At 40.0% G+C, this 25,852-nt stretch overlaps 1 protein-coding gene across 2 annotated transcripts in view; it reads right to left on the reverse strand.

Annotated features, from left to right (window-relative positions):
- The window catches only part of Tbca (tubulin folding cofactor A), a 58,733-nt gene extending 33,219 nt beyond the window's left edge, over positions 1 to 25,514 (reverse strand). Inside the window, exons 1-2 of one of the 2 annotated variants that reach the window (XM_052743546.1) lie at positions 25,383 to 25,468; positions 10,280 to 10,417 (exon numbers count right to left, since the gene is read on the reverse strand). In XM_052743546.1, the coding sequence (XP_052599506.1) occupies positions 10,280 to 10,417; positions 25,383 to 25,435 (191 nt within the window). In that variant the 5' untranslated portion in view covers positions 25,436 to 25,468. Of the gene's footprint in view, positions 1 to 10,279; positions 10,418 to 25,382 lie in introns of both variants that reach the window. The other variant, XM_052743547.1, reaches the window with a different exon arrangement.
- Between the last annotated feature and the right edge of the window lie 338 nt (positions 25,515 to 25,852).

Raw genomic sequence — 25,852 nt, forward strand, 5'->3', positions numbered from 1 at the left:
CAGTGTACAGATCTCAATAATGTGATGCTCCTCATGGAGATGTTACACTTTCTTTATATAAATACAAGACAATGAGCCTGAGTATTAAAAAATAAGGTTATATTTTCCTTTCAAAAGGAAAGAAAACGTAGTAAGAATTCTACTGAAGGAAGGCCCTCACGGGAAAGCCCATCCTTCCTTGGCCTCTCGGGCTGACAAGAATCAGGTCTTCTGGGAAGTGTAGCATAATTGATTGGGGTGATCTTACAGAAAGAGAAAAAGTCGTTTCCATTATGCCAGGTGGCTCTCCTGTGACTGCAGACTTACGGGGAAGCTGCAACCTTCCACAAAGTTAGGTGGTATATATGGAACTGGGGAGGCAGACCACTCCCATCATAAAGCAGTTTGCCTTTCTTGGAGCCTCGGAGGTGACTCAGAAGATCTGTTGCTCTTGTTAACTGCTTCATTATGCTTGGGGTCTACAAAATAAAGTGACCACCAAAAAGTAAACTTCAATCATTTCTGATTTACACAGAAGGAACAAGATGACCTTACAAATACGAACCGTGTATTTAAACGCCCGTCTTACTAGGCAGCTTTACCTGCTCTGTGCCTGCACCATCAGTCAACCTTCCTTCAAGTACACACACTCTTTTTTGTAGAAATCGGTTCACCAGCTCGATAAGCCTAGGACTCATTCTTTTAAATGTGTCTTTGTGCATCTTTATTTTGATCCAGTAAATGCTGGATCCTCTTAGATTAAATCTTATTTCTAGTTTCTCTGGTAATGTTTTAATTTTAATGTATCCCTAAGTTTGGTAGCAGTATTTGTAGTATTTTCTGTCACAAGAGTTAAGGTGAAATAATGTGCTCTCTTTCTCTCTCTTAATTTTCAAGATGGTGTTTCTCTGTGTGGCCCTGGCTGTCCTCCAACTCACAAATCCACCTGCTTCTGCCCCCACCCCCCAGGGCTGAGAGTAAAGACTGTGAAACTATGCCCACCTAATATGTCCTTTTAAAAAGTAAAACGTGAAAGGGTGGAATTTTTAAAAAAAAATGTTTCCAGTATACTTGTGTGTGGGGAGGATTCTTGCCATGCTATACTGGAGCTAGAACCCAGGGTCTCATTTGCTAAACAAGTACTTTACTTTATTACTGAGTTACAGTCCCTGAGCCTTAGACTGTAATCTTCCTTGAAAATTAAGTCTTTGCAGCTATAATTCATCAGTTACGATGAGGTCAAATCTCACTGAAATACTGCTGCTAATCTAAGAAGAGATATGCAAGAAGTCGACCACACAGAAGGCAAGGGGAGGAACTTACGCATTACTGGCCACACCAGAGGCTAGAAAAGTCAAGCAAAGATTCTCTCAAGTGTCCAAAGGATCATGAGCCTGCTGACACCTGATTTTGGACTTAGCTCTAGACGTGTGACTAAATTCTAGTTGCTTTTAAGCCCTACTGTGGTGATTTTGTCATGACATACCCTGCAGCTCATGCAGATGCTAACATAAACTCAGTATCTCTTCTTACAGAAACACTTGCGGAGCACTAACATTTTAAAGGGTTTAAATTCAAATGATCTGTGGTTCCTAGTAAGGCAGAGCCAAAATGTGCAAGCCTTGGAACCTCCCCACTGTCTCCTCCACCTACCTTTCTCCCACCCACCTATCCATCCAACAGTAACCTCCAGTGAGGTCTACAACGTGCAGACATGACTCAACCATGTATGTTGCCTTTCCAAAACAAAACTGCTGTTGATTTTTTTCCTACTTTATGACTTTATGGACAGAAAATTTATTCTTACATGGATCTTAGGTTTTCTTTCCTTATTGTGAATTTTCATTTTTTTTCATTTAAAAGAGGCACTTTACAGTTTCTCTTCAATATATCTAAATTGTCACTAACTTTACCTTTTGAGGCCTACGGCCTTAGGACCACTGTTAAATAAGTGCTACCTGAACGCAAACACGTGTGATACTGATTATTGAAATGACCACCGAGGAAGAGGCAGATAGTGCATATAGTATAGACTCTCTGGAGAGGGATGACTTGTATCCTCTCCGCAAGGCAAGAGGGACAAGCACATCAGAAGATTCCTTACTCTATCTGAATGGCACACAACTAAAAACTCACAAATTGTTTATTTCTGGAATTTCATTTAGTATTTCCAACAGCAGTTTACAGCAGGTAACTGAAGCCATGGACAGTAGGACTGGATATACGGAGGACTGCCATGTGCCAAGATGTGGGCTAGGAACAAAACAACACCAATCTCTTCTTTCAGGGTGACCGAAATACAGTTTCATGTAATCCGTTGTAAAAGGCCTTTAAAGCCAGTCTTGACCTATAACAAAGACCTATAATAAGTATCTTAAGTGACTATATGGTGGTCTTTTATTGTTTGTTGTTGAGACAAGGGCTTTCTATGGACCTTAAAATTTGAGAAGTAGGGCCTTGAACTTAACAATTCTCCTTTCTCAGCCTCCCAGGTGCTGAGATCGTAAGTCTGTACCACCTTGTCCTTGTGTTTCACTCACTGGATACAGCATGCTTTATTCAAGCAGTATCTTATGGTCTATCTCCCTTAGATGAAAATCTTCAGATGGCCAAGCAGAGTGGCTAGGCCTATCTATTGTAGAGGAGCATAATGTAGGCCTTACTTGCATTTGTTTGAGTCTTCATAAGATACAACAGTCTTTAAAGAGTCTAGAATTAGACTTGAAATTTGAACCCTGGTTCTATTTTAAAGTTACTTAACCATTTAGTACCTCCATTTCCCCACTAAAGCAAAACTTATTTCTTTTCTACCATTCTGTCCCTATTAAAATGTCTACAACCATATTTAGAACATAGTTGGTGCTACTATTACTATTTCACGTCACTGAGCTCTACTTTTTGTGTATGTCTTCTTACCTCCCTCCCACTCTACAATGGAACGCTGAGCTCTGACGAGCTTTTCATTTATCACATAGATGGTATTTTTCAATTTGCCATTTATCTTTCCACTTTGTTTTCTTCCCCCTTCCCTCATTCTTGCTGTTTCTCTAGAGAAATTTTATTCTGTTTACAGAGTTTAATCTAGCAATCTTATTTTTATGGCAGATAGATATGTATGTGGGTAACATTATTTTAATGGTTCCATGAGGACAATGAACAACTTTGTTGTAGTTTTACAGGAGAAACTTCTATGAGTTAAGTAGTAATTGCTAGATAGAATTTTCGAAGAATGTTACTGGCAATTAAGGAAACGTAATAGAATCCTTTCTCCTTAAAGTTATTTCTGAAACAGGGTCTTGTGTAAGCCAGGCTGGCCTCACTATGAAGCTGAGAATGACCTGAACTTCTGATCCTCCTGCCTCCACTTCCCAAGTGCTGAGGCTGCATGCATCACCACACACGGCTGATGTGGTGCTGGGGGTGCAGGGCTCCATGAGTACTAAGTAAGTAAGCACTCTACCAACCGAGTTACGACCCCAGGCACCTAAAGTAGTTCTGAAAAAAAAAATTAAGCTGCTACCTTCCAAGTGTGAGGTATGGAACACACCCTACAGCTCTAGGACAGGAGTTTCTCCACAAGCAAATGACCACAAAGCTCCTAGTTTAGGATCTCTCTTGATCAAAACATGCTCTGTAAGCAATTGGTATCCATGGCCTGTGAGATCATATCTAGACTTCACATAGTATGAAAAACTTGGCTGACATCCCGAACAGATACACGAGGATCACAAGGTAAACACAAAGTGGGCTCTTAAATGTGCTGCTGCCCAGTTCTTATTCAGACTGGCAAATGTCAAACTAGAAAACAAACCATGTTTAATACTAAAATCTGCTCTATTCCACCCACTCCTCTCAATCAAATCTCAACCTCCCCTTCTTCCTTCTCCCCACCCCCTCAGGTTTTTAGACAGGGTATGACTGACTATATAGCCTAGGTTAGCCTGGAGCTTGCTAGATCACAGTCCAGTCTTTTGGAATCCACATCCTCCTGCCTTGGCCTCCAGAGGGTGGAATTATAAGTCACCATGCCTAGCAGTCTTTTATTGTGTTTACCTACCTTCGAATGCTGCATCTTCCCAGCTCTTTTCAGTTCTCTGTTTTAATTACAACCTAAATTTATCATCCTTTGTTGACTTTCTTGAACCCTTGATCTGGTCATTAATATGACTTTGCCAAAAACATTAACACCTATGCTCTTTGCAAAGCATCACCCCTAATTTTTATATAAAGCTACCATTAACTTTGTTATGATTCAACTGCTGTTAGTTCACATTTACAACTAACCTGAATTTAATTTTCTAACACAGTATCAATCACTTTCACGAGAAGTGGATCTTTATTTTCTTAATATAAGTATTAGTTTTATTTATTAGTCATTCTGAGCAACCGCATTACAAACCACACAGATGATGAGCGTTAGAGACCTAGCATTCAGTAACTGACATAACAAAACTGTGCCTGTTTAAACAAAGACATACATAATAGATACAGATAAATTTCTGGACCCTAGAAAAGACTTTTGGTAAAACATGAGACTAACATCCCAAAAAATTTTCTAAAGGAATTATTAAAGGTAGGTGTGGTGGCTCACACCTATAATTCTACCTCGGAAGGCTGAGGCAGCAGGATTCAAAGTTCCTAGCTAGACTGGATGACCAACACAGCAAGTTTCAGGCCAGTCAGAGCTACATAGATAGAGCCCATCTTGGAAATAATAAAATCTAAAAATACATGATAGAGTAAGAACCAGAGAAAGTTTTATGTCCTCTCTCATAATTCATATCCACACCTGCATACCATACCTGCATTCAGTCTTTCCTCATCCCATTAGCCTTTCTTGTTCTTTTCTTCATGCTATACTGTATCCACATGTACCTTTGTTTACATATATAGACAATATGCATATATACGCTGAACTCTTCACGAAAGAACATTTCCTTCTGAGATTTTTATGGCCTCTCTTAATATTATACATTCTAAGTCCATCCATTTTCCTGCAAATTTTTTGAATTTCACTTTCTTTTAAAGCTGAACAGGATATAGCATATTTTGGTTTTGTTGGTAGATGAGTCCATAAAATATATTTGATAACAGACATGCAAATTTTAATATGAAGCTCCATAGTTTCCATTTCAAATCACTATTCTAACTGTAGATAGTTCACTGTGTTGTATAGATTTTGGATTTGTTTAGTTTTGGTGTGTGATGTTTTTACTGATTAGTAAGTTTTTTTTTTTTAAATAATAAAGTATAAAAAACAAAACTAAGTTTATAGGTAAACCATTTTCCTGTTGTTGCAGGCACTCCCAAAAAAGCTTATGAGAAAAATAGGGAAAAGGTAACGTGGCCCCATAGCCCCCATGCCTGAACCACAGACACCATCGCACTATAGGTGTCAGACTTCAGGAACAAAGCTTTGGCTTGAAAAAACAAGCAGCCCATTCCCTGCTGAAACAACAGCCTATTGAGTGACTTTGGCAAAAGTGCATTTCTTTGCATTTCTAAAGTATTAGCAATGGAGTTATTTTAAAGGGTAGGAATTTTAGGGCAAAGCACAGTACTCATCAAGCCAGTTATCTGTGAAGGCATTTATCAACGCTCCTACTCAGGTCAGATGCAAGTGACGCCACCGAAGGGTCAGAGGTTCACTTCTAACCCTTGACAGCATCTCAGCTGATCTGGGGAAGCTGCTTGATGTCTGCAGGTCTTGGCTTCATCATTTATAAAGAGGGTTGAATTAAATGACACTTATCATATGCTACAGTTCAAAAAGCGAAAAAAGAAGAAACATATCTTCAATTCATTTTATTAACAAAGGAAATTAAATTATCAGCACAGACTGATAATTTTCCACCTATTTACAAAGCTGATAAAATATTCTAAAGCTGGTCCAAAAATGCTTATAAGTAGGATTGCTCAGGCCAATAAACCTGCTCTTGAAGTTTAACTATCAATTTTTCTTCTCTTCAATGATGTATCTTTCCTCTTTAGGTCTCAAAAGTTGCTGTAAAATCTTGAATTTCTTTGTAAAGCACGATATAATTCATCCCAGTCTGGTGTTTCATCAACATAACAGTTCTAATTGCCTTATTATCTGCTCTGGTGCAGTAGTAAAACCCCTCAACATTTCATTTACCTTACAACAAGGAAACCCCATATATCTCAGCCTAAAGGAGATTACCTCCACCTCGTAGATGAGCAGAGGCATGAAGACTTAAAGCTCTCTGGAAAGCCAATACAATCTATCACTATTTAACTGTTTGTCAATGTTTATGCCTATCTCAACTCACATTTAATGGAGCTTTTGATTGTTATTCTCCACTATAAAATTCTAATGGCAGCTAAATGTCACTAATTCTCTTCTGAGTTTAACATGTACCTTGCAATGTTACTTGGGAGACAAAATGATCTGGTAGAAGATATATGGGCTTTGGAGTCATAAGACTAATTTGCATGGGTTCAAATCCTAGATGCGACTTTTTTATCTATGTGGTTTTAAGTTCGTTACTTGCCTCTCTAAACCTAGTTCCCACATAAAACTGAAAGGCCATTATATAACACAGGAGTGAATATAATTACAGGTATATTTACTGATCCAATGCTGTACACACGATAAATATTCGGTATATTTTAGTAATGCCCTCCTTTACCCATTAGTGCCCACTTGACTGGCTTCTGTGTTAAATCGGCCAGTTGACTATTTAGTTCAGTCTCTGGTAATAATCTGTGAAATCTACTTGGTAAGTTGCCAATACAACTGGCTCTTTTTGTTTGGTTTTAGGGTTTTTGTTTTGTTGTTGTTGTTTGTTTGTTTTGTTTTTTGAGACAGGGATTTACTACATAGCCCTTTCAGGCTGGCTTTATACTAATCATGGAGTCTGGAGTGGCCTTAAATTCACTACAATCCTCTGGCCTCAGACTTCCATTGTTTGACAGGAAGAGAACAGAATAGTTAGCATCTGAAATACCAGAGAGCACCATGTATAGAAAAAAATATTCCATCAAATTTTGTTTCAATTTTATACATGGGTCTGCATCAGTGTTCTTTGTCATGATACAAAATAAAACATATTTCTTACTCTGGTTTAGATCAAAATAGTTTGAAATATGTTGCTCTACTGAAGACAGTTATCTTGGACTCTTCCTGCCAGTCCTCACTACTACTGAGCCTTTAAAATTCAGTGTTTCAAATTCCAGATGCGCCCTACTCTGTTCCTCCACATAAACAGTTAATAGAAACTGGAGGCTAACCGTGTTTTATGTGGCCACTTCTCTTCTTTTTCCTTCATTTGAACCACAGTAGCAAGTAAAAGACTCCTTAAGCGGGGAGGGAACCCACAGAAAAAGCAAAAGAAAATACTAAAGGATTTCACAACTAGAAACCTAGTCACCTACACAATACAAGACAAAAATGTACGAAGTATTCCACAAGCTACAACTGTTTCAGTAAATATACTGACCTATAGAAAAAAGATGTTGCTTTACTAAACACATATTAAATTGGGGATTGGGTTAGGGCTATTAGGAAAAGCTTTCACCCAAATCATGTGTGTGTGAAAATCTAGAATGAGCTGAGAAGATGGTATTCAAGATACCAACATGGTGAGTGAGACTGATAATTAGTTATATCCAATTTCTCTCCTCCTCCTCTGAGTCTTGCTATATGGCCCTTGAACACACAACACTCAGTCCAAGCTGGCCTTGAATTCGTCAAATTCCTGAATGTTGAATGCTAGGATTCCAGGGTTATACCACCGTGCTCAGCTTTTGGCTCACAAAGAATGCACTCCTTAACTGTTAGACTTCTGGGTTACTCTAAATGGGCTCCTAGAAACACAATGTTACAATTATTTTCTACAACCAAGACCTCATAGCAAGTTTCATCCCTTACAAATCTGTTAGAGTACAAAATGGTATATCCAGGATACCATGTCACTGAGGAGTGCTGCCCTCCGCACAAAATGGTATATCCAGGATACCATGTCACTGAGGAGTGCTGCCCTCCGGGCTCTACCACTTTCAGCCTTTAAGCAAATCGTAAACTCAATTTCTTCACTACAATTACTTTATATAAGTAATCACAACGGATGAAGGCAGAACAGGTATTACTAACACTGTTGTTCTAATAGCTGTGTATGCTGCCAAAACAAAAGAAGCAGGAGATGGTGAGAAAATTTAGATGCAGAAAACACTGGTGTTCAATAAATAATTTATACAAATGATACACGGCTAACTTTTCTGAGTTGTTCTCATCACTTGGTTTCAAAATAGTATGGTATACATTACTTATTTGTAACTCAAAGCAATGCTACATACATAGTTGCAAATTTGAATACTGGTTTTCTACTGAAGTTAATTCTGGGTCACAAATGCAGTTTAATTCTAAAGCACTGTACTATAGCTAACAATCACAATTTCACAGTTGTAGCCATAAAATAGGGAAGATGCCATTCTGAGTCTTCACAATAAATACAAACCTAGAGTAGGATAGGACATATCATGGTATGTGGTAAACAGCCGGCATGAATGTCCTATCAAGTGAAAAATGATGCTGGTGTGGGGGAGGGTCACTGCTGGCAAAAACTGAACAAGAAAGCTCTGGTGAACGGCAGCCAGCACTCAGCACAGTGTCTGCCACAAGTAGATGGTCAACAAACAGAGGCTGAAAGAAATCCAGCAACGCAAGCTCCAGGCTCAGGGAACGCATCACCGCCTGGATGGCAGTGAGATTAGCAGCCAGTGGGGAGGCACTAGCTCTCACCTCACTTCTCCCCCACCCAAACTGTTTCAAATTGTTCTCTTGGACAATAATTTTCCCTTGGGAAGACAGACAGATTTTTCAAGGGCTGTGGTAGATGCTTAACTCTGTAAGAAAGAGGAGCTTCTGTATACTTGCTGCTGAGGAAAGGATTAACTTTCGACGTCTTCAAATGTACTGATTACCTCTGCTTCTGCGGTAGCACACTCCTTTCAAAGAGCAAAGCATTTTCACTCATTTGGTTCCCAACAGGGCATTTCAGCCTTTAGACACACTTCAAACTTGCTACTTGTCTTAGGGTTTCTATTGCTGTGAAAAAGCACCATGACCATGACAACTCAAATAAAGGAAAACATTTAATTGGGGCTGGCTTACAGTTCAGAGGTTTAGTCCACTGTCATCATGGTGGGAAGCATGGCCTCATGTAGGCAGACATGGTGCTGGAGAGGTAGCTGGGAGTTCTACTGGCTTGGGCATCTGAGACTCAAAGCTCACCTCCAATGACACACTTCCTCCAACAGTGTCACATTTCCTCCAATAAGGCCACACCTCCTAATAGTATCACCCCTAAGGAGCTATTTTCACTCAAACCGCCATACTACTCAAGACATGTTTCACTGAACTGGGTGTGGTAGCTCACACCTCTAATCTCAGCGAACAAAAAGCTCAAACAAGAGAGTAACTGAGATTCCAAGGTCACATGGGCTACACAGTGAGTTTCCAAATTAGCTCAGGCTATAAAATGATACCTCAAAATTATTTAAAAACAAACAAAAAATGTATTTCACTGTTTCGATTATTTCTGAATTATAAAACTGTAGCCAAGCAGGTCATTAAACTGAAGAATTTTATTATTAAATTTAGAAAAAGAATTTATTTTAACATGTATAGGATGTATCTATTCTGAAATAGTGACTGTTACAATTCTATACATTTGATTCTAATCAAAAGATTAATCCTAATCAAAATTTTAAACAAATTCAAGCTCCATACTAACTTCAATGTTATTCACTACTTTAAGTCAAATGCTAGGGCAGAGATGTAACTCACATGGAAGAGTGCTTGCCAAAGTTCTCACGAAGCCCTGGGCTTGAACGCTAACACTGCATAAACCAGGCATGTGGCACAGGCCTAGAACCTCAGCTCTTGTGAAGCAGCAGGAGGACCAGAAGCTCAAGGTCATCCTGCACTAAGAATCAAGTTCCAGACCAGCCTAGACTACACCTCCCACCTTTTCATGGGACCTTGTCTCAAAAAATAAAAAGTCAAATTATGACTATGGCTAAATCTTTCAGTTGTTAACTTGGTGGTCACAATAAGATAAACTGCACAAGGCAGTCTCTCAAACACTTTCTTCATTTTTAGGTTTTGGCTGAGATTTTTTTTTTTTCTTTTCTGTGTGTACTGGTTTTGAATACACATAAGAAACAACAGAGAAGTATTCTGTATACGGAGCTTTCATTTCTTGTACAATGTTACTAAAAATGTACCACTTGGTCATAGACAGATTAGGTACTATGACTTTTACTTAAGAATACTGACCCCCTCATCCTGGCGGCGAGGTTGGCAAGCTGGAACTGATGGTGGGTGGAGGGAGAGTGAAGGAGACCTCCTGCTTCCAGAAAGCTGACCTGGATTACATTCAGTATAGACTGGAATAGGAAATCAAGACTAATCATCCTGATTCAGCAGGAGAGAAAAACCCAATTACAATCTTAAAGAAATCACCAGCAATGAAGTCTTGACATCAAGCTTTGCACACACTTTGCACACACCACGTTCGTGCAACTTTGAGCAAGACAATGACCATGACGTGAAAAGTACAGAAACAAACAGACTGGGAGCCAACTCTACTGGCTGAAGAAGAGAAAGTCTCACAAGCCAAACTTAAAAAAGAAATGGAGTTTTAAAGGGGGACTCTAATGAACAAAGATCAGTTCCAAAGTGATTTAACAAGATGTCTTCTAAATGCTTGATGCCTAGAGGTATGAGCTAGTAAGGGAGGTGAAGGTTGTCCTTGAGAGACAGGTCTGTGATGCTTTTCATCAGGAGTAACATGTAAGGGCAGACATCATATAAATAAAAGTCAGTCAAAAGGATGGAGTGAGACTAAAGAGATTTAAATACTAAAAAAGAATTATCAAAGCCCCCACATGTTTAGTAAAGTCTAAATTTATTCAAATTACATTATTATTTAATCCAGACAATATAGTTATCATTTACTTATATAGTAAGCTTCTTCAAGATATAATTGTTTTTAAAATTAAGTGGATTCTTTGTTGTAAACTTTTTAAAATTAACTGATTTGGTATGTGCATGCACGGATGTATGCCTATAGCATGCATGTGATGGTAAGGGGACAGACAACTTCTGAGTGTCTGTCTCCCGTTCCACCCACACATGGCTCCAGTGATGAACAACAGGCTCAACAATGAGTCCTTTACCTGCTGAGGCATCTTGCTGGTCCCAGTTCTCTAAATTCTGGATTTGGAATTATTATGAAAACATAAAACATCTATTTTAAAACTCTACAAAAATAATGCACACAAATAAAGATTCAAGACAGTATTCTAACTCATAGAGAATTGGCTTAAAGGTCACTTACAGTATTTTTAAGAAAATTACATTTTTAAAACTCTCCTCATATACATACATATTAATGGGCCTATTTTTTCAATTATTTGATTCATTTCTGGGGAAAATCAATTACTTAAAATTTCATATAGGTCTGAAAATATTGAAAAAAAAATTATGGCCTTACTATGGTAAATTTTTTTTAAGCAAATGTAAGAATCATTACTTTCACTACATGTAGCATTCTCTCTACTAAAGAAAAACAAACCTGCCTTGATTCCTCATGTAACTTCTACACAAAACTTAAAGCAATCAAAAAGCCCAAGAACATTAAGAGCACATGGATTCTAAACTTAGAGCAGGTAGCAGTCTTCCAAGTATTCATGAAGATACACAGGGCCTAAGACCCAGTCACAGCTAGTGGCTCTCACAGTTCACTGATGTACCAAAGGCTTAGGAAATGAATATGAAAGTGCTAGTCATTCTCTAAAAGGCTAATGCCTATTAACAGCTTAAAACAGGGCACAGTAGGGGGTTAATGTGTTGTTGTCTGAATCACTTTCATCAGTTTAAGTACCTATTAGTCCTTATTAGCAATGTGCTAGCAAGGTGCTATTGGTCTTTTAAAGTTTTATCTGCTGCTCCTTATTCTATTTGGCCAGAAAGATACTTTGACAATCATGTTTGAAACATGAACTCATGAAGTTTAGGTCTGTATTTTTAAATTTCTGCATTTTACCTTGTATTTCAAAGTGCTCTTTCCTTTAAGGATTATATTCAGAAGTAAGGTAATTTATTTGGTATACCTGAATGTCTAATTAGTTTTTATGATTTGTGCTGTCATTTATTTTTTGAAATGAGTTCTCACTATTTCCCAGGCTGCTCTTGAACTCCTGGGCTCATGTGTCTTTTTTGGCTTTGTATTCCAGAAGTTGGGATTATAGGCCACCACTATGCCTGGCTTAGTACTCTCTAAAATTTACTCAAAGGGAAAAAATAAAATGAATCTTCTAGTAACTAAAAGGAATGCACATTGTAAATTTTCCCAAGTATGATCACTAGTATTTAATGGTTCATTTATTTTCAAATATAACAAATGGTTAATCTTTGGATATCACAATTCATTGTTTAAAAATTGAAGTTCAAGGCTAGGAATATAATTCATAATTACTGATTGTCTGGCATGCATAAAACCCTGCATTTGATCCCCACCACCACAAAAACACAAAACAATAAAGCAGAAAAATAACTTAGGGTCTGCTGAACTCACAAGCTTCAAGGTCTAAATTTGGAGGAAAATCTAGGACTCTAGCTCTGTCAGTAGTTAGCTGGGCAGTCCGTAGTGGCAAGCGCGCTATGGAGAGAGGGGAAACTGGAACATGGCAGTGGCAAGTGAGAGAGAGGCCTGAGATCTGCTTGCTGTTGTGGCCCAGCTGGGTCAGAGGACGATGTGTAACAGCCTGGAGCTTAAGCAGACACAGAGCCCCGGAACCTGGCCACGGGATGTCCCTGGCTCTGGGCAACAATGAAGGCCGGAGATGAGGAAAGGTTTCACTGTCTGGATTGGACCTCTTCGAAGGCCCGCAATGCCACGGGAGGCCATGTTAGTGTCAGTGGTCCATGCCGCTTGCTGACCCAGGCCTTGATTAAACCTGAAACCCATGTAGACGTATGCAGACTGTACCTTTGCCTGATGCTTTGGTGATGTCCTCAGGCCTTGCTGCCTCTAGCGCTATGCGGATGTGACATAGGTAACCACCCCAGGCCATGTCAAAGCTGGTCCTGCCTCTTACACTGTGGTGCAGGCTGTGGCATTGGCGAGGTAGAGCTGGCTCTACCTCAGTGGATGACTTCTGGCATGGATGCAGGTGGAGAAAGACTCATTCTCCCTTAGGGGGCTGGCCAGTAGGAATCTGACCATGCTCCAGTGAATATATGGACAACACAAAAATGGACTTTTTTTTTCCCTTGGGGGAGGTAGAGATCAAGGGGGGGCGGGGAGAGACAGACATGGGAAGACTGGGAAGTGAGTGTGATCTGGGTGCATTATGTGAGATTCTCAAATAATAAAAAAATTTAAAATAATGATGATGATAATGAAAGAGAAGTCCCCAAAGATGCCCTTCCTACCAAGTAAAAAATAACTAGAACTTATTTAGTAATATACAAATGGTAGTTATAGAACAAAAGAAGATAATAATAAGCATAAGACTAAAAAACAGTTATTTCAGGTAGGGGAGTAACACAAAATTAGTTTTTATTTCTGTTCTCATTTTAAGTGATGGGTTTGTGTTATTAATATTGCTAAATAATATGGTTCAATTTAACAAAAAAAAAATACCAAACTTTCTGTTTTTCATATTTCTCAAGAGTCACTGCTATTCACTGCAAACGAAAATTCTGTTCCAAGCCCATGAGAGGGCTCAGTGGGTGAGGGAGCTTGCTGCCAAGCCTGATGACCAAAGTTCCAGGCCTGGAGCCCGTAAGTTGGAAGGAGAGAACTGACCCTTGAAAGATGTCCCCTAACCTTCACCTGTGCACTATGTCATACACACACACACACACACACACACACACACACACACTAAATTAAAAAAAAATTAAATTCTCTAATTTGAGTAAGAATGCATATTGGGTCAGGTAGTGGTGGCCCACACCTTTAATCCCAGCACTTGGGAGGCAGAGAAATGGGGATCTCTGTGAGTTCGAGGCCAGTCTAGTCTACAGAGTGAGTTACAGGACAGCCAGGGCTAAAAAGAGAAACCCTGTCTCGAAAAACGAGAGGCGGGGTGGGGAGCATATTGGTTGGCATTACATGGACCTTGGTTTTATACTCAAATTGTATACAACTGTTCCAGAATTGAAACACCTCATATTAAAGAGTATGCTAAAGATATTGTAAACATGAATAATTGTCTTGAGCAATGGGGACTCACAAAACTGTACAATTCTTTTCAGTGTTTTTAGAGGAGCACATGAAGAGAAGTCACACAGGACTTGAAAAATCCAAAATTCCTTGGCTCCTGCTTAAACCTCTACGGTTAGAATCATGAAGGATCAGCTCTGGGTGATGGTTGCTTACTGAACTAGTGCAATGGTTCTCAAACTCTTGAATTTCAAAATACTTTGACATTAAAAAAATTACTGAGGACCACACAGAGGTGTCGTTTATATAAATCTGTTAGTAATGGCTGTATCAGAAACTGAATCAAAAAACTTATGAAATAATTAATATTTTGGCATTCATTTTTTAAATTAGGAAAAATTAAAATGTATTTAATTCACTTGCTGAAAAAAAAGACTGGGAAGATGGACAGATAAGTCCTGGCAGCACAATCATGAGGACCTGAGCTCCCACGCCCAATAGCCACACAGCGTGCACACCTCTAACCACTGCTAGGAGAGGAGAGAGGAGGGGAGGGGAGGGGAGGGGAGGGGAGGGGAGGGGAGGGGAGGGGAGGGGAGGGGAGGGGAGATACCAACAATCACTGGGGTCCACTGGCCAGCCAACTTAGCCAAAAGACAATCTGCTGCGGGTTCAGTGAAACCCTCTTTAAGGAAATAAAACAGAGAGTGATAGCGCAGGACATCCGACATTCTGCAAACACACATGCACACAAGGGCAAACACTACACATAAATACATTACACACATAAGTAAATGTGCCATTATGCTAAAACAACCAATTTTATAAAAAGTAACTCTACTTTTCAAAACAAATAGCGAAAATGGTAGCATTTTACAGTTTTGGAAATCTGTGTCTAAATTAACAGAAGTAGCTGTATTCTCCTATCTGTTTCTGCATTCAGTCTGCTCTAGTATTGCATAGCCCCTGGCAAGCCCATGTACAATCGTGAGCAAGTGTACTTGAAAAGGAGGCTGCAGAGAAAGCTCCATCAGTGACACGCTCGCCGTACAAACTGGAGGACCAGAGTTACCCCCAGGACCCAAGTGAAAAAGCTGGGTAGACACAGGGGCTCCCTAGCCAACCAGCATAGACAAACCGGAGAGCCGAGGTCCCAGTCTCAGAAAACTAAGGGGTTGGTGTCTGAGGAAAACAAACAAGCACATCCTCCTCCCACCCGACACAAAGCATTTGAAAAGGGCAACTATGTCCTAGCATTTCTACACAAATAGCTTCTACTTTATAGAAATGCCGAAAGAGGCTGAGGGACTCAAAGGAATCCAGTGAACACAATGACAATTGCTGGCTTGGTGACGGGCACTGTAAGAAATGGAATATTATTTCTGAAAACTGCAATTCTTTATAACACAGAGAAGGGGTCTTTCTCTCACTATGTTACTGCCATCTCTCCAGCCCCAATCCTCCTATTGTTATGCTTTACAAACAGCAGTAACAATCTGTAGCAATGGGCACTAAGTCACAGTGACACAGGCATGAGTAGCTGTTATGGGCGACTGCACAGCAGACTGACTACAGATGGCAATAATACACTGTACATCTCAACAGGCTCACAGGAGAGATGAAAGATTATGCAATTAATATGGACAATTTTTGGTTATCACTTAAAACTTTAAAGGTAACAACCTATGATAATATATTTTAAAATAAGATTTTGAATGCTCCCCAAACAAATGATGTTTGAGGTAACAGATACACCAATTAACATAAGCTGCTTACTAAATGCATTGAAATACTAAACTGTGCTCCATAGTAGGTATGTCTATTATGTGACAAGAATAAAGATTAAAAAATAATTGTGCTTGTATGCATACATATCATGTGGTTGCATGTGCATGTGTGGGTGCATGTGTGTGGAGGTCAGGTTGATGTTTGGTTTTTCAAGACAGGGTTTCTTTGTGTATCCTTGGCTGTCCTAGAACTCGTTCTGTAGACCAGGCTGGCCTCGAACTCACAGAGATCCACCTGCTTCTGACCCTGAGTGTTGGGATTAAAGGTGTGCACCACCAGCACTGGACTTCAACCACATCTGAGACAGCATCTCTCACTGAATCTGCGCACTGGCAGCTATACTGGCTGGCTAGCAAGCCTCCAGGACTCCTGTCTCCACCTCCCTGGCACTGGGTTACAAACACATGTGGAGTGAGTGCCTGCTTTCTCCAGTGATGCTGGAGTCTCACGCTTGCACAGCTTGCACAGAAGGGACCTTAGCAACTGAACAATCTCTCTAACTTACAATTTTTTTTAAACCTGGGAAGAGTGGGCCTGTTTATGAGGGTAACTTAGCAACACGCAGGTAAACACAAACATAAATACCCATTCAACTAGATTCAGAGACAGTAGGGACAGAGTTATAACTAATTCCATGCAAACTACAAAATCTTTTTCTTTTCTTTTTCTTTTTTTTTTTTTTTTTTGGTTTTCAAGACAGGGTTTCTCTGTGTAGTTTTGTGCCTTTCCTGGAACTCATTCTGTAGTCCAGGCTGGCTTCGAACTCACAGAGATCCTCCTGGCTCTGCCTCCCGAGTGCTGGGATTAAAGGTATACGCCACCACATAAATTTTTCTATAATAGATTAGCATTTATAACATTGAAACAATGTTCAAGGTTGCTAGTTTTTAAGTAAATCCTTGATGTTAGGTTTTATATCATGCCATCCTGAAGAATGACTATTTAAAGGTAGCTGTTTGTTATAGCCACTGTTTCTCTCTTATTTCTCCATTTCTAAGTTCCCTATGTTTAAGTTATAAAGTAAACAGTTCCAGACTGCTGAGCTTTTTTCTATGTTTCTATGTCATATGAACTTTTTTCTAGTTTCTACCACTTCTTAACCAAGCTGGCAAATTACACACTATTTTATGAATACCATCAGACACTATCTCATTGACTCCTGAAAGGTTGAGAACTGCTCAGCCTTAAAAAAAATTCTTCATGTATTTTAACTTAATACAGAGTCTCAGAATTTAACATTAGATATGAAAATTATACTACTGTATTAAATTTAAATGCACTTCAGTGGACTTACAGTTTCAAAGGTTTTATAGGTTTTATGTACTGCACAGTAATTTCAGAGACTATCTTTTTATTAAAAGTGTAACAGCATTATTTAGAAACCAGAAATATTTGCTGTTACTTTAATGTTTATTTGCTTCATTATCCTTTACAAACAAAGGTTTCTAATGGACCAGGTTAGAACATGAACATATGTGTGCATATGCACACATACACACACAGATGGACACATCAAGAGAGCCATAAAGTACTTCTTTGGTGCAAGTGTCTCAACAAGTAAAGAATTTAGTTAAAAACAAAACATTGAGGATCTGTCAATACTATAATCTAGCATTAAAACTATAGGAACAGGGCAAGATGGTACAGCAAATAAATGTGCTTGCCAAGGAAGTTGGTGACCGGGGTTGGATTCCCGTAACCCTCCTAAAAGTGGAAAGAAAAAAATGACTTCACAAAGTTGTCCTGACCGCTCCCAACATAAATACACGTACATATACACAATAATAAATTAAAAATTAAAGAAGTATAGGGGCATCTTCTACCACTTACAAATCACAAATGGGTTCTGAAAATTAATGTTCTCTAAAATTCACTCAAACACTTGCCACTACAACAAACTTAAGTCCAAAAAAAGAATACAAGTGGCCTTGCCTAGAATGTTAATAGCATGGATACAAAGTGTTTGTTCTATTAAAAAGAGAAGGGTTTTGCTGGGGTTTGGAACCAGAGAATCACTTCAACAATTAACAGGAAGACACCATCACACAGCCACAGAAAATACTTAAAACATGCAAGCTTCACATTCTTTCCTTCTCCAAGGCCAGTCAGACATTGGCCAAGTAACTAAGAAACAAGATTTTTATCACAATTAAAAAAAAAAAAAAAAAAATCAAGTTCTGAGTCCGTCCTGGGATCCACAGGCATTCATTCTTAAGTCTTCTACTTAAGACTTAAACAATGATGGTTTGTTTATGTCCTTCCAAAATTCCTGTGGGGAAAAAAATCACCAATCAAGTATGAAGAAATGGAGCCTTCAGAAGTTGGTCAGGTATGAAGGTTCTTCTCTTGTAAAGGGATCTCATAAAGAGGCTCACATAGGGCTGAACCCTTCCTTGTCCTTCTTGTCAAAGCACTCAAGGTATCACCTAGATGTCAAAAAGACTCTGGGCCTCCTGTGAAAAATACATTTCTATTATTTGTACATTGCCTACTCTCAGATTTTTTTTGTTACAACAGCACATACCAAGACAGATGTTAGTGACAGCAGTTAACATATACTGATCATTTGCTATGTATCAGGTATTTGAACTAAGTGATTCACATAGTTACCTTATTTAATTTTCTTAATAACAACATGAAAAAAATATTACTGTAAATTCCATTTTTCAGCTAGGAAAAATGGGACTTTCAAAGGCTAAGTTACTTTCCTAAGGTCATAGATGTGATGAGTGGAATCTGGGGTTCTGTCTGCTTAACTCCCACAAACAGAAATAACTAGAGCAATTATTATGCAGTCATACCATTGTTCAGTAGCTTTCAATTACTGATTAGATCAAGTTTAAAAGTGTTACAGGGGAAGCATCATTCATTTGTTCATTGAAAAGAACTTTCACTGAGTACTAACAGGTTTTAACACTGTATCAGATGCTTCAAAGGCAGTAAGAAATTCTGAGAGGTTGCTAAATAAGTGTTCTGTGAATCAGCCACATCCATGACAAAATATCAAGAAAAAAAATCAGAGCTCTCTGGTACATAACAGCATCCTAACAAGACACTATGATGTTCTATAAATGTACTGTTAGAAAAGACAAACTAGAATAGAAAGGTCACACACCTAAGCATCTATTAGAATAATTTTGCAACCTTACTACAGAGTTTCAACATTTCTACCAAATAACATGCACAATGAAAACACCCACTGTGTGTGTGTGTGTGTGTGTGTGTGTGTGTGTGTGTGTGTGTGTGTGTGTACACAGATACAAACAGGGAGGGGGATGAGCAAGCAAGAGAGAGAGTAAAAGATCCTTCATTTTCCAACCCAATTTGCAGAACATATTCTGTGTTGGGAAAATGATGATCATGAGCGCCTTGGTTTTTCCATTTCCAGCTTGAAGAGACATATGGCTGCAGGGTACATGGCTCCTGCTTGCCAAGTAGCTGGCAGAAGTAGATGACGAGCTGACCACCTGCATTGCACTTTGACACCGCCTCTGACTATGACTTTGGAGAACTGATTACAAAACTTCCAAAAGCAGCTAGATAAATTCTAAAGTAAGACACCATCCATTCTGGTTAACTTTAACTCCAACCAAAGAGGTGTGGTTCAAAGGAACAAAAAGGGGAAAACAAGCTAGAAAGGCTTCCAGGGTCATTTACAAAGCTGTCTTTAACCTTGCCCACACAGTGCCCATCACACTTCCATCCATCATTATTATAAACAAAGGAACTGTACCAGAATCCAACGCTTAGCAAGAAAACCCTTTTGTCTACCTAACTATGTATACTTTTCACTTCTTATGCCACTACAATATATATCAAACTAAATAAGGATTTTTACTTACATTGTTTCCAGTTTCTGCTATATAATGTATTATGTATGTATGTAAAGAGACAACACACTCTTGTACCATAAATGTCGGTATATACAAACTTGGGAAGATGGCATAGTTTGGGAACAGTGCTTTATTAAAAAAAAAAAAAAAATCAATATAATGTCCCCACAGGTTCCTGATGTAAAATTCTATAAAAAGGCTTGTAGATTTGTAATTATGGTGTGTCAGCTACATTTAAACAAGAGTGTTAAAAGATTGTTAAAGTTAAGGCAACACAATTGCAGTGTGAATTGTCCCAGTCTCATTCTAATCTACTGGTGTCACTTTCATTTAATCAGAGGAGAACTATAGGGCAATGTCAGTGAGATTTCTAATACTTTAACATTCTTTGTTCACACTGGATTTTAAGCTATTACCAATCTAAAATGGTTATAAAAAGATGTATTTAATAAAGTATTTTTAATCAATTAATTCACCCACCAATGAAATAGCTATCAGGCATTACTAAAAGTTGGCTTTAAAATCAAAGGTCACCTTCAAAATTAAATGGATTAAAATTTTTTTCTTGTAGAATTTCTTGAATTTACCACATGTCTAGTAACAAACTTATTTTATAAACACATATCCCACTTGGAAATGTAGAGTAGACAAAAATCACTTAGCTAAAATACCACATCTTGACACACAGAGTCAAGAAAATAAGTCCAAATTTTCCTCCACTTTAGTGAAAATATTTTCTAAATAACTAGTACAGAAAAAAAAGCTACTATGGCAAGGATTTGTATTTATGTCACACATTTTAAATTAAGTAAGGCCTGATGTATAGAGGTTGACAGCATATAGGTGTACCACCAACAGCCTCCAAATACATTATAGCATAGACAAAATAGAGATCCAGGAGCTAGGTGCACAGATGATCAATCATCTTAGTTTACCTGGATGTCTCCAGTTTTAACAGAGAATGCTCCACATCCTAGGAAACTCCAGTCCAAGAAAATCAGGACAGTTGATGCCACTTAAACATCAATGGACAGAACCAGATAGATGACAGTAATGTCACAGATCTGTACTGAGGAAGAAAATTAGGAATAGTATTTGGTCATTTCCTACAAGAGTAGCCAGACTAGCTGTGACATACACAGATAACTGTAAATCTAGTAATCTGAGGGGAAAAAAAAATCTAAATCTTTTAAAAAGAGCCAGCCAGACTGTGCTAGTTAGTTTATTAACTTGATACATTAAAGTCACTACAAAGAGGGACACTCAGCTAAGGAATTGTCTCCATCAGATTGACCTACTGGCACTTTCTTGATTAATGATTGATATGAGAACACCAAGCCCTGGGCAGTACTACCTCTGGAGAGGTGGTCCTGGGCTGAATATGAGAGCAGATTGCATAAGCCCTGGAAAGCACAGTGGTAAGCAGTCCTCTTCCATGGTCTCTGCTTCAGTTCCTGCCTCCAGGTTCCTGCCTGAGTTCCTGCCTTGGCTTCCCTTAGTGTCGGCCTGTTACCTAGAGGTTAAAGATGAAATAAACCCTGTCCTATTTAAATTACTTTTGGTAGTGGTATTTATCACAACAACAAAAAAGTAATACACAGATCAAATCTACCAACAATGTCCACTATTGTCCATGTATCACTTAACTGAAATGCTTGGGACCAAGTATGTTTCAAATTTCAGAGTTTTTTCAGATTTTGGAATGTTTGTATAAATTTTACCAGGTGAATGTCCGTAACTCCAAAATCAAAGTAATCCAAAATCTGAACATGTTCAATGTCACATCAGCACTCAAAAAGTTTTGGATTTCTAAATATTCTGAATTTCAGATTTTCCAGTTAGGGATGGTCAATCTGTACTGAGTCACATGTTAACAAAGTTGATTGCTCAGAAAAATTTCATTTAATTGCCCCTATATATTGTGCATGTCTATTTCCACAGCCTGAATTAATCCTAAAAAGAGAAAAATCTTGCAACTGAGGAGGTGTATTTAAGGCCTCTTCTTCATCAGAGGCTCAGTACCAGGTCAGCCTCACTGCTGTCCAACAGTCTTAGTAAACAGACTCTTTCCTGTTCCTAGTGACTTATTCTCTCCTCTAACTTGTTATTGTTTAGGTAACATTTCTCTGGAAGGAGGGCATCATGAAGCTCTTATTATTTTCCACATGTGTTGGTTTGAATGAGAATGGTCCCCATAGGTGTACATATCTGAATGTTTGGTCCCTAATCAGTGGAGCGATTTGGGGCCTTGTATGAGGGGATATGTCACTCGGGGTAGGCTTTGAGGTTTTACAGCCCATAACAGGCCCAATCTCTGGCTCTCTCTGACTTCAACTTGAGAATAAGATTTAAGCCTTCGGCTACTACTCTAGCACCATTCCCATCTACCTGCTGCCATGTTCCCACCAGGATGGTCACAGATGCACCTCTGAAACTGTAAACAAAGCCCCAGTTAAATGCTTTCTTTTCTAAGTTGCCTTGGTCATGGTGTCTCTTCACAGCAACAGTGACTAAGACACCAGCTAAAGCACTATCAATGAAACTTACTTCTACTTCCACTTAACGACAGGCTGGGTCTCACCCACTAGACTGCTTCCACCATTTGCCATCATGATCAGGTGGCCATCTTGTACCACTGCATTATCTCCTTGATGCCAACCACCATCTATTAACTACCTGTTTCCATACTCCCTTAACTCTTAATCCTTCTGTCCAGATTTCCTCCTAAATCCCCACATTGGGGACTTCTGAATCACAAGTGCTGCAGCAGATTTTATTAAACTTCACAATATAATCCATCCAAAATGAACTCTAGGACAGAAACCTAGAATACAAATTCTAGTGGCTCTCAAGTTTGAAAGGAAAAACAAAACGAACTGGGTTATGGATGGTGACCTTACACCACTTCTTCCGATAAAGTTTATGACTTCTGAAGTGAAATGGAATTACAGAAAATGGACAACTGGCTACAAGGGTTGAGAATAGAAGCTGGTTTGAGACTAATCTTTAAAAAGAGTCTGTCCAGGATGGATGGGATGTCTCAGCAGGTAAGAGGTGCTTGCTGTCAAGCCTAACAATCTGAGTTTGACCCCACATGGTAGAAAGAGAGAGCAGACTCCTGAAAAGTGTTCTATGATCTTCACACCTGTGCCATAGCACAAATGCCCCCTTCCATACACAGAGTAAATAAATAAATGCAATTAAAAAAATACAACAAACCTAATGAGCAGAAATCCTTTTCACAAAACCAAGAACATTCTTGAATCATGAAGCTGATTAAGAAGTCTTTGAAACTAAATTTGAAGAAGGGAAAAGCAGCTTCTCTTTTAAGTGCTTTTTTATTATAAAAAGGTAAACATATACAGAAGGTCTATGATCATTCTTCTCCAACGATTAATGTCTGCCTCATCCATACTCCCCTTTGGGTGAGGTAAAATGTAGAATTCCACCTTAGTATATTAACACAGGACAGAATCACAGCAAAATAAGTTCTTAGGAAAAATAAGGAAGTAATATTTATGGGTGTAGACTGTATTCAGCAAGCCAAAATGAGCAATCAACAGGTGAAATACAAATTTTAAGTTTAAAAGTACATGTCTTAGTTTCACAGTATGTAAGAGGAAATGCTATACCAAAATGTCAACAGAAGAGCCATGACAGAAACCATATGATACACATGTTCATTAACTTATATAAGTGATTTGAGATTATGGTAAATTATGAAAAAGTTTCATGAAAATTCACTGAAATATGAATACCCAAATTAAACTTTGGTAATGCCCTGTTAGACTGCAAACCAAACTCCACCTACTTCCAGGCAGTTTATGTAAGCATCTGAGAATCTGGGAAAGCCCCACACCTTAGTTCCTACTTAAATGACATTTCTCTAGCATATGTATTGTAAGGCTATAACTACTTAAACTGAATAAACTTATAGAACAGTCTACAGACCACAGGGGTGACAACTATCGGGGACATACCAATTAATGGGAAAACACTGCAAACCATTTCCCATGATATCTACTTCAAAGCATTCTCTCACACACCTGGCTGAAGAGAGCACAACTGTGGGCTGAGGGATGGTGTGGATTATTTGTATTCTGGGTTATATACCTCATACTCCCCTCCGTTATCCCAAGTTTTAATGCTCTACCCACAACATCCCAGTTGTAATCAGAAACCTTCTTTCGTTTGCTTGCTCTGCTACTAACTTGAAGTATGACTTTAGATACAAGTTAGATTTTGTAAACTTCATTAAACACGTTCCTGATCAAGAAAACGTTTATCGTGTATCACACCAGCCACTATTTACTTGCCACATCCTGTATCAAACAGCATAGCAGACATTTCTTTTCAATAACTGAATGCAGGGGGATTTAGACTCTACCTTACAAATTCAATAAAAGAGGCACAGTGCAACGTGATGTGTTCCAGAATACATAAATCAATGACAGAATCAAGATTTGAAGTGGGGCCAGGCGGTGGTGGTGCATTGCCTTTAATCCCAGCACTTGGAAGGCAGAGAGACAGGCGGATCTCTGTGAGTTCCGGGCCAGCCTGGTCTACCGAGCGAGATCCAGGACAGCCAAGGCTACACAGAGAAACCCTGTCTCAAAAAAAACCAAAACCAAACAAAAGCTTTGAGGTCAGCCACAATTCAGGGCCAGCTGTGCACTTTCCTACCACTCATACCATCTCCTGGCTGTCTTCGTAATAAATGCTTCCAAAGTACTGTGTGAAGTACTACAACTCAGGGGCAGTATCTCAAAACGTGATTTTCCTACCCAGGTTGTCCTCCCTCTGATGGGAATATCATAAACGGCAGAGAGATGGGTCAAGAGGAAAAAGCTATTCCCACTGTAAAATGACCTGCCTCGTAAGGAGGCTGTGCATCTTTTCTCTTGGAATGCTTCACAGTTGGATCACCTTGGATCTAAACAAAAAAATAGTTCTAACGAGCCCCCAAGTATGTACCGGCAGTCGGGAATAAAGGCAAATCACAAGCCTGGCCTACTCATGGGAGGCAGCATCCCACAGCTCTGGGGCGAGCTCCAGGGAAGAAGTTTGCAGAGGTGCTCAAGTTTACGCCCCAGTTCCCCAAGTCTGGGAGTCGGGCACGTCAGAAGAGCACAGGGCTCCGCCACCGTCCCTGCTGGGTGAGGCCCGCGTTCGCAGCGTCCCCTAAACTTGAGCGCTGTCCACCCGAGGCCAGGCCAGGGTGGGCTCCGCCTCCTCCCAGCCAAGTTCAGCGAGCCGCCGCCCGGCGCCCGCAGGCCAAGGCCCTCCAGCCGCAGGCCACCCTCCTCCTCCTCCCGGCCCGCGGGAGCCGAGGGCGGCTCCGAGCCCCGCACACAGGACGGCCGGGCCAGCACCGCGCTCGCCCCGAGCCCCGCACGGAGGGCGGCCGGGCCAGCGCCGAGGGCGGCTCCCAGCCAGCGCCGGCCCAGACGGAGCGCGGCCCCTCGCGGCCCGCCCGCCGAGGCCTGGGCGCCGCGCCTGCCTCGGGCCGACCCTCCGCCGGACCTCCCGGGCGGTGAGGAGAGAAGAGCGGCCACAGGCCGCGGCGCCGCGGCCCGTTCCTTACCGCTTCACCACGCCTGTCTTGATCTTGATCTGCCTCACGCGAGGATCGGCCATGGTCCCTAGAGCGCCGCAGGAAGGAGGGGCGGGACTGCGCGGCGCGCCGGCGCAGAAGGGGCGGCGGGGGTGGGCGTGGCGTCGAGGATGCGCGCATGCGCAACCTGGAGCCCGGCCCTGCCACGCCTCCCTGCCCGAGCCTACAATCCCTGACTCTAAGTTGCTCCAACCAGTGCTGAAGGTTCCCAGCATCCCCTACCACCAGTTTCTGCCTATCCTCCTTGTGCTTGAACAGCCAGCCCACTTGGTTTGGACACAAGTTGCACTTTTTTTTTTCTAGTCTCCACAACCTGAGTTAAGAAACTTTCTGTTCCTAAGCAATTGGGCAGGATTATCTGCTAATGGACAGTGTGACCTAGAAACTGGTATCAAGGATTATTTTGGTTTTCATTGTCTGTTGTCAAATGGAGAACGCTA

This window comes from Peromyscus californicus, unplaced genomic scaffold, assembly GCF_007827085.1.
Source record: "Peromyscus californicus insignis strain IS unplaced genomic scaffold, ASM782708v3 Scaffold_18__1_contigs__length_77618521, whole genome shotgun sequence".
In the NCBI taxonomy this organism is placed as follows: domain Eukaryota; kingdom Metazoa; phylum Chordata; class Mammalia; order Rodentia; family Cricetidae; genus Peromyscus; species Peromyscus californicus.